General features: G+C 35.2%; 1 protein-coding gene across 48 annotated transcripts in view; it reads left to right on the forward strand.

The window, feature by feature from the left end:
* The window catches only part of LOC145680652 (uncharacterized), a 407,115-nt gene that overhangs the window by 75,086 nt on the left and 317,132 nt on the right, over nucleotides 1-14,897 (forward strand). The window contains exon 4 of one of the 48 annotated variants that reach the window (XM_081751404.1): nucleotides 9,373-11,716. The exons of 46 other annotated variants lie outside the window; for them this stretch is intronic. In XM_081751404.1, coding sequence (XP_081607530.1) covers nucleotides 9,373-9,676 — 304 coding nt within the window. In that variant the 3' untranslated portion in view covers nucleotides 9,677-11,716. Of the gene's footprint in view, nucleotides 1-5,589; nucleotides 8,025-9,372; nucleotides 11,717-14,897 lie in introns of those variants that run through there. One more of the 48 variants, XM_081751403.1, reaches the window with a different exon arrangement.

Here is a 14,897-nt window from a genome sequence, read left to right on the forward strand (position 1 = left end):
TGCTAAAGATCTGTGGTAATTGCAGCAGCGGACGACTACTACATTGTGCAACAAGCAATAAGGGACCGCCAACAGGACTGCAATGTACAGTCTTATGCACCACAGTGGCATGTCGACTGCATAGGGGCGGTCTCTTTGCTCGACAGCCATTACGTTGTTTCGTTAAACCCGCATATTGACGGCACCATTTGCCAAGAACATCAGGACTGGACCGAGAAGAAGTAGATCACATTCTCTTCTCAGATGGGAGCAGATTCCATCTGAGCAGTGATTCTAGACGTACATTCATCTCATTCATCTGCCGAGAGGTGGGAACACGAAGTGAAGCCAGGAACATTGTCGAACATGATCGTTTTGGTAGTCCATTTATTCTTGGGTGGTAAAGGGTGTCTTGTGCCTTCTGATCAGGGTTGGCTGGTTTAAACCAAGGTTTAAACCAGCTGTTTTTTTCAAAAAAAAAAAAAAAAAAAAGGTTTAAACCAAAAAACAAAAAATGTTCGTAAAAGTGTAAGTGTATGTAAAATCTTGATGAACACACATTCGTGGGTTATCACGTTTCACTCCCGTATGTTATTCGTATTATATTCAGACCTAAATTCCCCATTAATTACTCAAAAAGATTATACTACAAAAGCAACTTTTTTTTTTTTTTTTTTTTTTTTTTTTTTTTTTTTTTTTTTTTACAAGTTTATAAATGTTTATTTTGTGATTTTTTGTAGTTGTTATTATTGTTATGTAATTGCAATCGAAGAAAAATTCTAAATATTGTTTCGTTTCAATGTTTGCTATTGATAAAATACATCGAAAATGCCGTAATTTTTGTGTGTGTGTGTGTGTGGGGGGGGATCATACAGACCCTACGAGAGGCATTTAGTGAAATAAGTATCTTTGGTATCTATTTATGTATAAATGAGTCTGAGCCAAAGTGGACTCAAATAATTCGTATCTTTATTCACTTTTCTTATTGATATGCAGATTAAGTCGGTGTATTTCTTTAATTTGGACCAATAAAAGTCGTTGTTAACTAACTTGAACTAAATTAGTTCTTCTATACTCCGTCGTACTTTGGAATTGTTCATATGTAATTCTGTGTAATGGTTTCACTTGTGCAACTGTTTATCTTTTTGTCCTTCTGAAATGGCTCTTGACAGTTATATTAAGAAGCATGTAAAGATCAGTACAACGTTTTTTTTTTTTAAATCAGGATTCCTTCGTGAGTGAGTCGGCAGACATATCGCATTTGTGGCCAAGTAGTCCTGGTTCCGAGTTCAAATGGAGGACAATTTCTCTCGGATGTAACTCGAGAAGCGGTTTTTATTCCGCTTTAAGCTTATGTGACCCCTTCCAGCATAACCCGGTTGTTGCATAATAACATCAAGACGAAACAAACTTATTTCTGTCCATATATGATATTCATATATAGAGCAAATTATTTAAACCATAAAAACCTGGTTTAAACCAAAAAAAACCGTTTTTTTTGTTTTTTTTAATAAAAACCATGGTTTTTGCCAACCCTGCTTCTGATAGATCAAGTTTCAACTGTTATTCTTCAAAATAACTCTGGAGAGTGGGGATGTGTACAAATACCTTCCTCCACTGTGGCCAACTTGCTGGTTGAGGGCCCCAAAAATACCCTCCTATGTCAGGGTTCTGAAGGGATTTGTTTCGACGTTGGTATGTTTCATGCAATGCTCGAAATTTGTCTCATCCCCCGGTATGATACACTTCGACACTTCTTTCCATTAATTTTCATACTTCACCTTTCGTAGGGAAATTGTAAAATTTTAATTGGATGGTACACTTGAAAATTCATATGCAAAGTATATAGTATAGCGCTGGCGCAGGCGTTAGACATGTCTCGTTTCGAGCACTGGTTATAGGTAGTGTTTCGAAAGCTAGGAAATGGTAATCTTCAAGAAATGAAATGAAATACTGTTGCGCCTATTTGCGTAACTTATTTTTGTAATGTAGAAATGACCGAAATCTCTAGTGGTTATTAGAATTTGAAATCTTTTTTATTATTTCAGAACCGAAAATCAGTTTCGATTTTCAAAACAAAATCGATTTCCAGATATTTGATGTTTCGAATTTTCAGATATTTGATTTTTCTATGAAATGCTAACAGTATTAGTAGTAATAAAACAAGGCCAATATAGCCTTATCATAGAAAGAATTGAAGAAAAAAAAAAGTGGTATAATATAAATAAAACATTATGTGAAAATTTAATTGACTTAGATTGAATTAATCGCAAAGCTGAAAGGAATATCCTTATCTGGACTGGTATATAGTCCAGATTATAGTGCATTTTGAATTTTTCATAGCATATATGAAGCATCCCTTTAGTCCCGAAATCCTTAATTAGTTCTGTAGGTTTATTATCTGTTCGTTCCAGTTGCTTTTTCATTCTCCATTCCCGGATGCTCTTTTCGAAGTCCCCCCTAAATATTGAACACACTTCCCATCTATACCTACTTGTTTCGCATCGTCAACGTTCTAGACTACGTGCTTTGTTTTTACTGTTATGTAATTCCTCGTTATACGACGTTTCTTTTGTCTATCATAAACTTCTTCTCTCTCACGATTTATATTTCCATACTTCTTTTGTACTTCTTTATTGTCCTTTCTTGTCGATAAGTTTCCACTAATTAAACTCCCGCTTCATTAATTCATATTTCCTTATTTTTTTCTCATTCATCTGTCTTTTGATGTTTACTTTTATATATCGTTCCTTAGCGTTGTCGGTCGTAATTCATTGTTGGTCTCCCCAAACATCTTTCTCCTTTCTTAGTTTTATCCTGTGTTCAGTTTTTCTTGTCTTTATCTTCAAAATCTCTACATTTCTTCCATAATCCATGTCATTTTGTGTTTACCGTATTCTGTTAACCGGCTCTTCGGCCAATCTATTCTACTCATTGATGCTACGCCGCCCATTAGTGTTTGGGACTAGTTTTTCCAAAATACTTCTCTTGAAATCTTGATACAAACATGTTTCTCACTCTTCTTATTTTTAAAGTATTCAGTAGTATTAAACTTCTTTTAACACTTTTTTTTTTCAACTGAATGTTCACTTCGGCCAGAACTAAACTGTGATTTAATATTGTTTAATTAACATATGCAATTTTAATAAATATTTAAAAACTACTACAGTATACTATAGTGTGTCCATAAAGTCCTGCAGGAAAGTAAAACGATAACTTGGAAACCTACGTAATGTATTAACAAATACTTTTTGGTGTACTTACAGAAAGGTTCAAAGTTTTGTTTCAGCTAGTTAAGGTTCATCGCCAAACCTCCAATTGTGCACCATTCACGTTCAAACACTCTTGCATTTTTTTTTGGGGGGGGGGGGGACCAAGAATTGCGTGTTGGCGGTGCTCGTCTGTAATGTTCAAAATCACATCAGTTATTTTGTTCTTGGCTTCTGTGAATACACCTTGGTCTTCACGTGTCCCCACAGCCAGTAATCACAAGGCGACAAATCTGGTGATCTTGCAGGCCAAGGTGTGGGTCCTCTTCGGCCAATCTCTCTCTCCTTAAATTCTTCGTCAAGAAACTGTCGAACTTGAAGGACATAGTGCGGCGGTGCCCCATCCTGTTTCATGTGGACCTCATTAAGGATGCCTAACCTAGTAAGTTCTGGCAAAAGGAATGTCTGTAGCATGTTCAGATAATTGTTACCATTTACCGTCTCTTCCTCGAACAAAAAAGGGCCGATAATGTAGTCCATTGAAACAGCACACCACACATTGACTTTGGAACTACCCCACTTGTGCTCCTCGAATTCACGTGGATTTTCCACCCCCCAAATTCGGCCGTTGTGCCTGTTCACTTTTCCCGACACATGAAATGTGGCTTCATCTGAAAACAGAAATCGAGACAGAAGATCACCATCTTCTTGTAAGCGGGTAAGAATTGACTCACATAATTCCATTCTCATGTAACAGTCTTCCTCTATCAGCTCGTGCATAAATTTTAACTTATAGGGCCGGATCTTCAAATTCTTGCGTACGATCTTGTGTAACGTTGACTTCGGTATTCCCAAGTCCAAGGACCTACGTTTAATCGACTTCATTGAACCCCTGGCTACGCTGTCCTGCAACGTGTGAAAAACATCGTCACTCGTTTCTGGCCTTCCACTGCGTGGTAAATCTGACACACTTCCCTTTTCTTTGAACTTCTCGTACCACCTCTTGATACTTGTTTCTGTTGGGGGTGTTTTCCCATACGTTGTTTGGAACTTTCTCCGCATTGAAACGCAAGATTGTAATTCCGCAAACCACAAAACACATTGTGCCTTTTCTTTAATGCACGCCATCTTAAGTCACGTGATTACCAGTGCAAACGTCATCGAGCTTTGTGGCCAAAACAAAACTTTAAACTCCTCTTCTTCAACCCCAAAAATTTATACACTTAAACGTAACGGTTTCGAAGTTTTGGAGTTTTAGTTTCTTGCAGGACTTTATGGACTCCCTGTATATAAGGAAAAGTGTTCTTGGACTGCTGTAAACAAGTAGCACCAGCATAATGTATTTTAAACCTACGTATTCTAGACTGAACCTCCGAACGCCAAATATCTTGGTTATGCGAATTGAATAAATATATGCATATAAACAATTCGTTTATAAGGGCTACCAGTTAGATAAATCTGTCCCCTCTCTAGAGAAACCGTAAGTTTACTTTTATTGTTTCGTGTAAACAGTTAAATCCATGAACAGTTCTAAGTGAGAAAAATTTAGTAATAATAGAAATCCTATTAAAACTGTATGTCATCTTCTCTATGTTATATCATGTTAAAATGTTTGAAAATGCTAATTGTCAACACAGCAGCCTGTATTCACGATGGTCTGATTATTGGTCGGCTATCACCCTAAATGATAAACCTGTTACTAATATTTTGAACATCAGTATCGTATTAAGTAATGAACCTGTGAGGATACATACAATATCTTCTTAAAATGAACAGGTTTTTAGGTTATTCTTAAAGTTACACTCGCAGCATTTTTGTATTTCTCTTTAGATTTTTGTGCACGATTTTTTAAATACAGGCTCTCATAAATTAAGGAAGCCAAAATAATTGAGAGAATTCCTTCTTGATTACCGTATTTCTAATATGCAGACTGTGTGTGTGTGTGTGTGTGGTCGCGGTTTTGATCCCAAGGGGTTTGTCTTGGATGGGCACCGAAGTACTCTGGGTTTGTCTTGGATGGGCTTCTTTACAGCATCTTAATAAACTCTTCCGTATAACACTGGTGCTGTAAAGGGCATTAAACTTCAATCAATCAAAATTAAAAGGAGAATGTTCCGATGCGTTTCCCCATTTGTCATATAAGAATAATTACCATAAAGAAGTGTGCTGTTCTTACCGCAGCGTGACTTTCTTGTCTTTTGATATATTGTGCTGGGTATATGAAACATGACAAATGTCGAGTTTGCTATGTGACTTATTTTTATTTATTTATTTTTCAACTAATCTTGCCTATGATTTAACTGTCTAGATTTTGGATTGAAAGGTCCTCAGATATATCAAATATAACAGCTATTAGCAATGTTGGACAATTGAAAGCACGTGATTATTTTCTTTCTTCCAGCTCTTGTCGCATGGATTCTGTATCAGGTAAATCCAAAAGAATGCCTACATCCCGTACAAAGAAGTATTCTTGTAGCGTATGCATCAAGACCTTTTATTCGCCGGCGGATATGCGGAGACACATTCGAGTCCACACCGGGGAAAAACCGTTCTCATGCCGTATGTGTTGCAGAGCTTTTACCACCAAAGGAAATTTAAAGTTGCATATGCGAGTTCATACAAAACCTTTTAATTGCACAGTTTGTGGAAGAAGTTTCCAATCAGAAGAAAAGCTCAACACACATCGTGTAATCCACCTACTATAGAGAAAAGAGAAACAGATGGCTAGAAATGGAACAGAATACCTAAAGAAACAATCTACTTGTACAATTTATTTAGACAGTTAAATGGGAATTAACGTATTAGAATTGACTCCAGTGTCATAAGTTCTGCGAAGTAACGACTATTTACTGTCAGTTATTTTGATGCTATGTTGGAAAATATAATTAAATAATTCGGAGTTTTAATATAATTTAAAATATGGAAAATATAATTAAATAATATGAGTTTTTCAGAATAACTTTGAGAACAACAGTAATAATAAAAATCAATGTTCTCATTAATAGCGTAGGAAGAATGAGGAGTGTATAAAATTTTGATGCAGTGAATGTTTGGTTAGGCAATTTAAAAATAAAGAAACTAATAAGGAGCAGTTGAAAGTATGAAGGAGCGAAAAACAGTAAGAAGTATTAAAAAAAAAAAAAAATGAAATCAATAAATTGGTATCCAAAAATCTCGCATCAATGTCTACTAATTTACGAATATTGTATGTTCAAAACGTACTGTGATGTCCATATTTTGATTAAATGCTTGGTTTATTTATATGCCCATTGTCAGGAGCAAGACTACTAAGGTCGAAATGTGAAGTTTAAAGTACCATCTGAACCTATAATGCATTCGATGCGTTCTCATCGAGAATTGAACCAAAGATCTCTTACATCAAAGCCATGCGCATTACCCACTAGACCAACAAGCTCGGGCTGTAAGCTCTGCTATGTTCCATAGAATCGCGACAAGTCCGGCAAAGGAATGGATTGGAAGTCCCGTATCCGGGGGAGAAGACGTTCCTGAAGTCCAAAGCACAACCTTCAAAAATAAGCAACAGGGAACGTCTCCGTTAACGGTCTCGTTACGTATTAACACTGATGGAGCTTACATTGAACATACTCTGTAATTTACACTTGATGCCTGACTTTTGGTCCAGATTCATTAGTTGTTATTACAGTGGTTCATTTTAATTTGTTGCCCTGCAATTTTTTCACCGAAAATTTTGAATTGAGACACAAGGAAAAGAGCATAATAAATTAGGAAGGGAGAAAGGAATGAAGATGTTTTTTGGTCTTGTCAGTTCTCTCTAATTGTTTCGCACTAGCGTCATTTGTACGACTTTCCATCATATATTTGGGTTCTGCATCTGAAAGTCCAAATTGATTTTTTCTGGATTCTCTGTAGTAGTTGTTACATACTGATAATAATTGTTTTGTCGTCATTAGTAACAAAAAGTTAAAGAACATTGTGAATTTCAAGAAAACTCAAGCGTGCATTAGCGACAAGTTAATACAAGTGTTTTGTCGTAATTAATTCATGTTTTTCATTTAGTTTTATATTCTATCACTTGTGTATTCTTTCTTTTCTTCCATAAAAGCTCTTCGGAGTCAGTATTATTTTTGCATAATGAAAGCATGCAGTAGAACAGTATCTTTCTTGAACAGGTTACTACTGTTAAAGAAAAATTTTGGGCTGTATGAAAATATTAATTCTAATTTATAGATTAGGTATAAAAGTTTTTACGGAGTAGGAAGTTTTATTGCATACATGAAGACTTGGTCCACAAGTAAAAAGAATTATAATAATATTGCTGCGATGTTTATCACCAAGACAAAGCCTAAATTTATTCTTTTCATATTTTCCCTTTCGCATTGATTTTTGAAACACGCCGGATCTTTAGGGGAAAAAGTCAGAAATTGAAATAAGCTAGAATGGAGAGAATTAAGTAAATTTTGTTCTTTAAGCTGAAAATATTTCTGTTAAACTTTCAATAATTGTTTCAATTTTTCCTTAATGGCCATTAAAAGATGACTCAGTTGGTTCATCAGATATAATGTATCTTTTTATATGATAATACAAGGGAAAACTCATATGTTTCTGAGCTGTAATTATCAAATAAAAGTTATCTGCAATTCTAGGGAAGAGAAGAGTAATATTCATTGAAACAGTAGAGCTCAATGTTTCAGTATTCAGCTTCTGAAAAGTCTTGCATGAACCCATGAATAGTGAAAATTCCTGTTGATTGTTATTCCTCAATTCTACATACTTAGTAGGTAGGTATACATTCTGTAAATTTCTGATATTATTTGTGATATGAGTATTAAAAATTAAAGAAGCATCCAGCATCTTAATGTGTTTTCTTCTTGATATTTTTTGGTTTTGTTTGACCTAATTATGATGTCACTCCAAAAGTAATGCCTCACATTTTTTCTATATCATTCTTTTATTCTACATGTTTGCTATTTATGCAACTCGTAGAAGGATCCTTTACGCCAACTCACATAGCACCCTTCTATCAGTCTTTCAAAGTGGCTTCTTCGTTTGATGTTCGTCAGAAACAACATACTGCGATTGAATTTCGGATTTGCGAAAACGAAACTGTGGGAAACATTTCATAAAAGAGTGAAAAAGGTGTATGGAGGTGATGATGTTAACCGTAGTTCCGTTGGCTATTGGGTACGCAGATCATTTGGCGAAAATGGACATGCCAACATTCACAATTGGCACTTAGCAACAGACTACGGACTTCACGAACGGCTGACATGAACCGCGTTAGTGACACGATTGTGACTAATAGGCGCGTAACATTTAAAGATATGTCGCTTCACGATGAAACAAGTATATGCAGAATATTGAATCAATTGTGATTTAAAAAAAAAATACGTGCAAGATGAGGGCCAAGAAAGCTGGCAACTGAACACGAAGAAAGACGAAGAGCAATATGTATCGAATTCTTGGCATGATATGAACACGTTGGAGAGGAATTTCTTTCAAGAATCGTGACGGGAGATGAACGTGGCTGTACTATTTCGATCGGACTACCATCTCTTTTTCGAGAACTCAGGGATTTCATTTGTGGGACCAAGTTTGCAGAAGATGACTCTAGTGGCGGCTGCTAAATAATAGCTCATACACGTCAGTCCAAAATTTTACCGTACTGGCGTACACCCTAGTTTCAAGGTGGCACGAAAGCGTAGAAAAGAATGAAAATTATGTTAAAAATTAATTTGATACATTGAAGCATGTATCAATACACTGTAACGTGTAGAATACAAAACTGATACAGATAAAAAATGTGGAGCATTACTTCTGGAATGATCCTTGTAAGTAAAGTATTTGAAAGAAAAAGAAACGCCTTATCAGATGACCCATTTATTTTCCAAATCAATGAATTTAGGAAGTTTTTTCGTTACGATTTTGTGCCTTCAGTGGTGCAAAGAAGTCGAGAGGCACAAAAGAAGTATTTCCAGTAATAGTCGTTTGCAAGTCGCCAGTAATAAAGAGTTACTTCTATATTTATTACTGAATTAGTTACCATAGCTTTTGTATGCTTCAAGCTATTCGAGTGACATGGGATATATGAAAATTTCCGTATGTTCATTTGTGTGTGGGTACGAAACTCTCCTAATTCGTATGTAATGTAAGAGCTACTGCGACTAGTGAATAATTAAAAGTAGATCATTATTTTTCCTTACAGCTCTTGTCGCATGGACTCTGTATCAGATGGATCCAAGAGAAAGTCTACATTCTATAAAAAGAAATACGCGTGTGCTTTGTGCTCCAAGGCCTTTTATCTCCCGAAGGACCTGCGAAGACACCATCGAGTCCACACCGGTGAGAAACCATTCTCATGTCCTGTTTGTTCAAGAGCTTTTAGTATCAAAGGAAATTTGAAGATGCATCTTCAAGTACATCGTAAACCCTTTTATTGCACAATTTGTACCAGAAGTTTCGAATCAGAAGAAAAGTTAAATTCGCACCGCATAATTCACTTGGTATAAAAAAAGAAGGAAAGGAAAAACTGAAATTGAATCCCAACACCAATAAGTGAATGAAGATTAGGCGAAATATTTGATTATTTGAGATGTATCATTGAAACAGTAAGTTCATAACACACAGGATGCGCATGCAGTGCAACAGCGCGTATATACAGAACTCGATTTATGCATATATATATGTAGAGCTATTTATAAGTGTTCGTAACACTGTGAAAGGTTGTAATAGTGTGTACTAAGAATGAAGATTACTTCAAAGGCGACGGAGTAAATATGAGCATTAGGTGATGCGGGAAGTCTTCAAGAGGGTTAGTTTTCCTGATGTAAGATGTTGCTAAGAATGGGTCGAGATGCCTCCACAATGTGCAGTAATCAGCAGTAAGTAGCCTTGGAAGGGTACTTCTAGAGAAAAACCAGGATCCATGTAAACGTAGTACTGAATCGAGAGGAAATCGGCACATTGGTAGGATGGTAGTGTGTTGGAGGACATCAGCTACAGATAGTCAAGCCATTGTCGTACGAGGGATCTTATATTCGAATTGTAGTAGATCGTCTATTGGAAGTTAACCTAATATCCAGGAATCTAGTAGGATGTTTGCCATTCACATGTATTTTCAATTGTATTGTGTTAGAGTTCCTTAGAGGTCAAAATGAAATTATTGTGTTGGTGTTCACGAACGAAAACAGTTTTTATTTAAACATCATTTAGGAAGAAGCCAAGGGAAGTCTTTTGCTTAGCTGTATTCGTCATCGACATACTGCCTACTGCAGGTGTTGCGTATGGTGTTGGCTTAGCTTCCTGTGATAGACCACTCATTGTATTCCGAATACCATAGTTAGAATGTTTACTTCAGAATGGTAATCGAACGCGTTGTTCTTTCGTTCGGGAATGGTATTCAAGTCTATTTCAACAAAAGAGCGCTTGTTCTTATAGTTGGAATGAAACAGTCTCTCCGAGATATGGGCATCCTACCGTTGCAGGTTGCCTATTAAACATATATAATTTGAATATTAGTTCTATACGAGTATTACCTCACTAGCACATTTTGGCTGGACACTCAGGTGAAACAGGCATGATTACATCCCGCAAAATAACAACAAATACCTCTCCGGCTATAAGTATGCACATTTTTTACTGATCACAGTGGTTAGACGGCAATTAACTTAGTGGCGCCGCGCACACATCATGTGATTTATGTCTATACAACTTTTTATAATCGCCATAAATAATGTTAATATATATATCTTCTATGCAATTTTCAGGCGCTTTTCGTAACTCCTGTTCGAATTTCGTTTTCCGGCAGTGTATATGTGCGAGTCAGTAGTGCATTGATAGATAAACAAAGAAAATGTGCGATATTTTAAGTACTTTCTCATAGTGCTTTAACGAATAAAAATACCAAGAGATGAACAATTAGATATGTGAGTTTCAGTGAAGTTAAAACGTGTATGAATATAAAAAATACCCACATTCATTCATCGCATAATGCAAGATCTTAAATATATTATTTGTAAATTATTATTGGCAAGTGTGATTACAGTTGTTGCTTTAAAATCTGCTAGAAGTTTCATTGTATAAGGACCAAGGGATTCACCGTACTTACCTCGCAGAGAATATTATTTGGATAATACGAAGCCGCAGGATATAGAAATTATCCGGTGCAAAGCGGAAACAACTATTTAAAAATGTGATAAACATAATCAGGAGTAAAACTTACCTATACAAAAGAGTAAGTTTTTTTTTTTTCAATTTATGTATAATTTTATTTGACCGTTTTCATTGAGAAGAGATGTGTGTTTCAATTAGCCGTTTTTGACAGTTTTTAAAATCACAAAGATATAAATGTCAGTTTAAATTTGTAGCGGTTTATATCTTTGAAATGCTCTTCATGGCTTATTTGAGCTTATTGTGTTCCTTAATGTGTTCGCTTATTGTGTTCCTTAATAATTAGCAGACAGTGGTAAGTCTCAAACATATTGAACACTTCGTTTTGTATTTATATATTGAACAATATATTTTTATGAAGCCTAAAATGTGATTTTTTTGTTGTATATTGTGTAGTTTGTTCTTCTGTTAATTTAAGAATTGCATAAAGGTGTAAAACCACAATAATACTTTTTTCTTATTTAATTGAGAGGAAAGTTTGATCGATTGTCTAGGATTGATTATACCAAATAGTTTGAAAGGTGGTAATAGAGTTACATAATGCAGAACTCCAGGTCTCCGAATGTCTTATCCGTTTAAGAATAAATTGAAACGCCTAAGATAAATAAGACACTTTTCTCATGGGAATACACATGAGATGTGTAGTATCCTAGTCGGGAAGTGTGAGGAAAGAGACCTGTAAGTAGCCTAAAAAGAGATGAGACGGTAATATAAAATACGATCGTTAGAAGATAAGAGTCCAGACTGGCTCGGCACAGGGTAGAAGCCAATGTAGATCATTTTATTTGTGCTCTGTCCAGACTGGCTCAGCACAGGGTAGAAGCCAATGTAGATCATTTTATTTGTGCTCTAATTAACTTTTGTGTTCCTTGACTCAAAAAATACATTTCTCTAATAACGTAAAAAATTGAAGTGATAGTTATAAAAGCAGCCCACATTGTGCTAGGAGTTTTGTAATGACACTTGCACAAAGGATGTTGAAAAGGGGCAGTGTTACAATGATGTGAACACATTATTCAGTACGGTTTTGCCTGCTAGCAGATTTTGAAGGGACACTGGATTGCTTTATGTTGGGTCGATAATATCGACTCACTTTCTAAATAAAGATCAGTAAATAAGGCAAATGTGATGATTTATAACGAATAACCTTTAATTTCTATTGCATAATAGAGAGAAAACCACGATTCATTTTTTTTTTTTTTTTTTTTTCAGAAATGGGTATTTTGTATCTTCTATGCTGTCTTTTTAGTTTGGTATTTTCTTTTTGGTGTTGCATGGTTTCTCAGTTCCCATGGTACATGGTACATCCCATTGTTTCTCAGTTCATAAAAGAATATTATTTTTATCTTAGCATAATCTAATAGGATTACAAATGAATTGAAGTTACGAGGAGAGCTATGCAATAATGAATCTGTGGTTAAATATTAAACTCCCCCTTCCCGTGGCGTTAGACTGTGAAGCTTTGTTTCTGAATTTGTATAAATAATAAAGAATCAAAATAACATTTTAAAAATACAACAGGGCTAGTAGATACAAAATAGCTTGAAGCATACTTATAGGTAGTATTTGGTCATTTTTATAGCTAAAAATATGTAAGAGCAGTTTTGAAGTCAGAGTTATTGGGATGAAATGTGCTTAAAATGCTAATAGGCGTTTTGTAAATACCAGATATAACTATCAGAATCGTACTTTTCCCTCAATCAAGTTAACATTTCGATTTGATTACCACGCTATATGAAGAACATAAATTAACATGAAGTTTCTAAGTTTATAATTATTTTCTGTACCATTTATGTGTTGTTACTTATTGCTGGTGCTCAAGTAAATGGGAAAGAAGCGAGTACAAATATATATGTTGGTGGTGCTACAAACACTTTCCTCAACTTGCTTATTTTGAATGACACACTGAGTTGAAGATTCATTTGAAACGTCATAAGATCAAGAATTGTGCATATTGCAGTATTTAACTCAAATATTTCAATAAAAAGAAAAGATATATATATATAATATAATATTATGCATGTATCCTTGACGAAACGTATATCGTAGGAGAAGTAGAAATACTTCCATTGGCTTGTGATAAACTTTAGGTTAAAATAATTTAGGCGATCTACGCAGAAAGGATACATAAGCGTATGTGTCCTTTTTATGCAGATTGCGTATTCGTATTTTTCTGCATTGAAAAGTTAAGTGGTGCCAGTTTTATGTCAATATATATTAAAAAAAAAAAAAAAAAGACCGTGGTACACCTTTTTGAAGTCGACATGTCATATGCAGAGATCGTGTAATAACGAAATGTGTTTCATGAGTCTGATTTCCAAATTGAAGCAGCCGATTCTGCATTGCGTTGTTCTTCAGTGTAGTGGAACACGCTGAGACGCGCATGGACACGAAACACATCAAACAGCAGAATTTGATTATTCTGAAAACTACTCCATTCCCAAACTATGTGTAAATAACCAAGTTTATAAAAAAAAAAAAATATTTTGGCCTTATTGCTTTAATATACATGTATGTAATAACTACTCGAGACTTATACTGAACGTGATGGTTTACAAAATCCAAACTTTATTTATTTGCGTGACTGTCTGAAAATGCAACTTCAGAAGTTTCCTGACATTTGCACGATTGTTTTGCTTTCTGATGCCACAGGTGGTCAAAATAGAAATTTTTGATTAAGTTTACTCTTTGATTTGCAAAAGTTTATAAAAAGGATGTCGTCGGCGGCAATTCAAAACCTGCTATGTGCATTTTGCAGGAGAAGCGAAAAACAGTATCCTGGTTAGCTTTTTGGCTTTATAAAAGTGATGTTATAAGTAATATTTGATGCTGCACGTAACTGGTACCTTCTCAAGTAACTTGAGAAGGTACCAGTTACGTGCAGCATCAAATATTACTTATAACATCACTTTTATAAAGCCAAAAAGCTAACCAGGATACTGTTTTTCGCTTCTCCTGCAAAATGCACATAGCAGGTTTTGAATTGCCGCCGACGATGTGCTTGAACTTTTTCCGGTCGGAGGGCATAGTTTCTCCCAGTGCGAGAGAAACTTTGGTCTGAATAGAAAGAAAATATTACAAAAGGTGATTGGTAATCCAAAGCCTGAATAGAAAGAAAGTATTACAAAAGGTGATTGGTAATCCAAAGCCTTATGTAACTGCAATAGTGTATAAGGAAAACCCATCAGCTTTTGAAGTTATGAACACAGAGCTTTTACATGAGTAGGAGTTTTTTAAAGTTCCTCTGAAAAAAAAGAAAAAGAAAAAAAAACTGCCTCAGAAATAAACGTTCCTTTTTAATGAAATAATGTTATCAAATTTACACAATGGTGTGAGGCTGTTTTCTAGAACTTACTCTAGACAATCTGATGTGTTTGCTTATTGGTAACCTATTGAGGAAATTGGGAGATTTTCGTACTGTAAGAACTAGAAGGTATCCTTACCCCAAAGTGAATCAATTAAAAATGAATTATTTTAAAAGTTCGTATCATTTTCTCTCAGCAGGACGATATTAACTTTATCGAACATATGATTTCAAGATCTCTATATGTTTCAGTTTCA

The sequence above is a fragment of the Thermobia domestica genome, chromosome 3, assembly GCF_964235325.1.
Source record: "Thermobia domestica chromosome 3, izTheDome1.hap1.1, whole genome shotgun sequence".
In the NCBI taxonomy this organism is placed as follows: Eukaryota; Metazoa; Arthropoda; class Insecta; order Zygentoma; family Lepismatidae; genus Thermobia; species Thermobia domestica.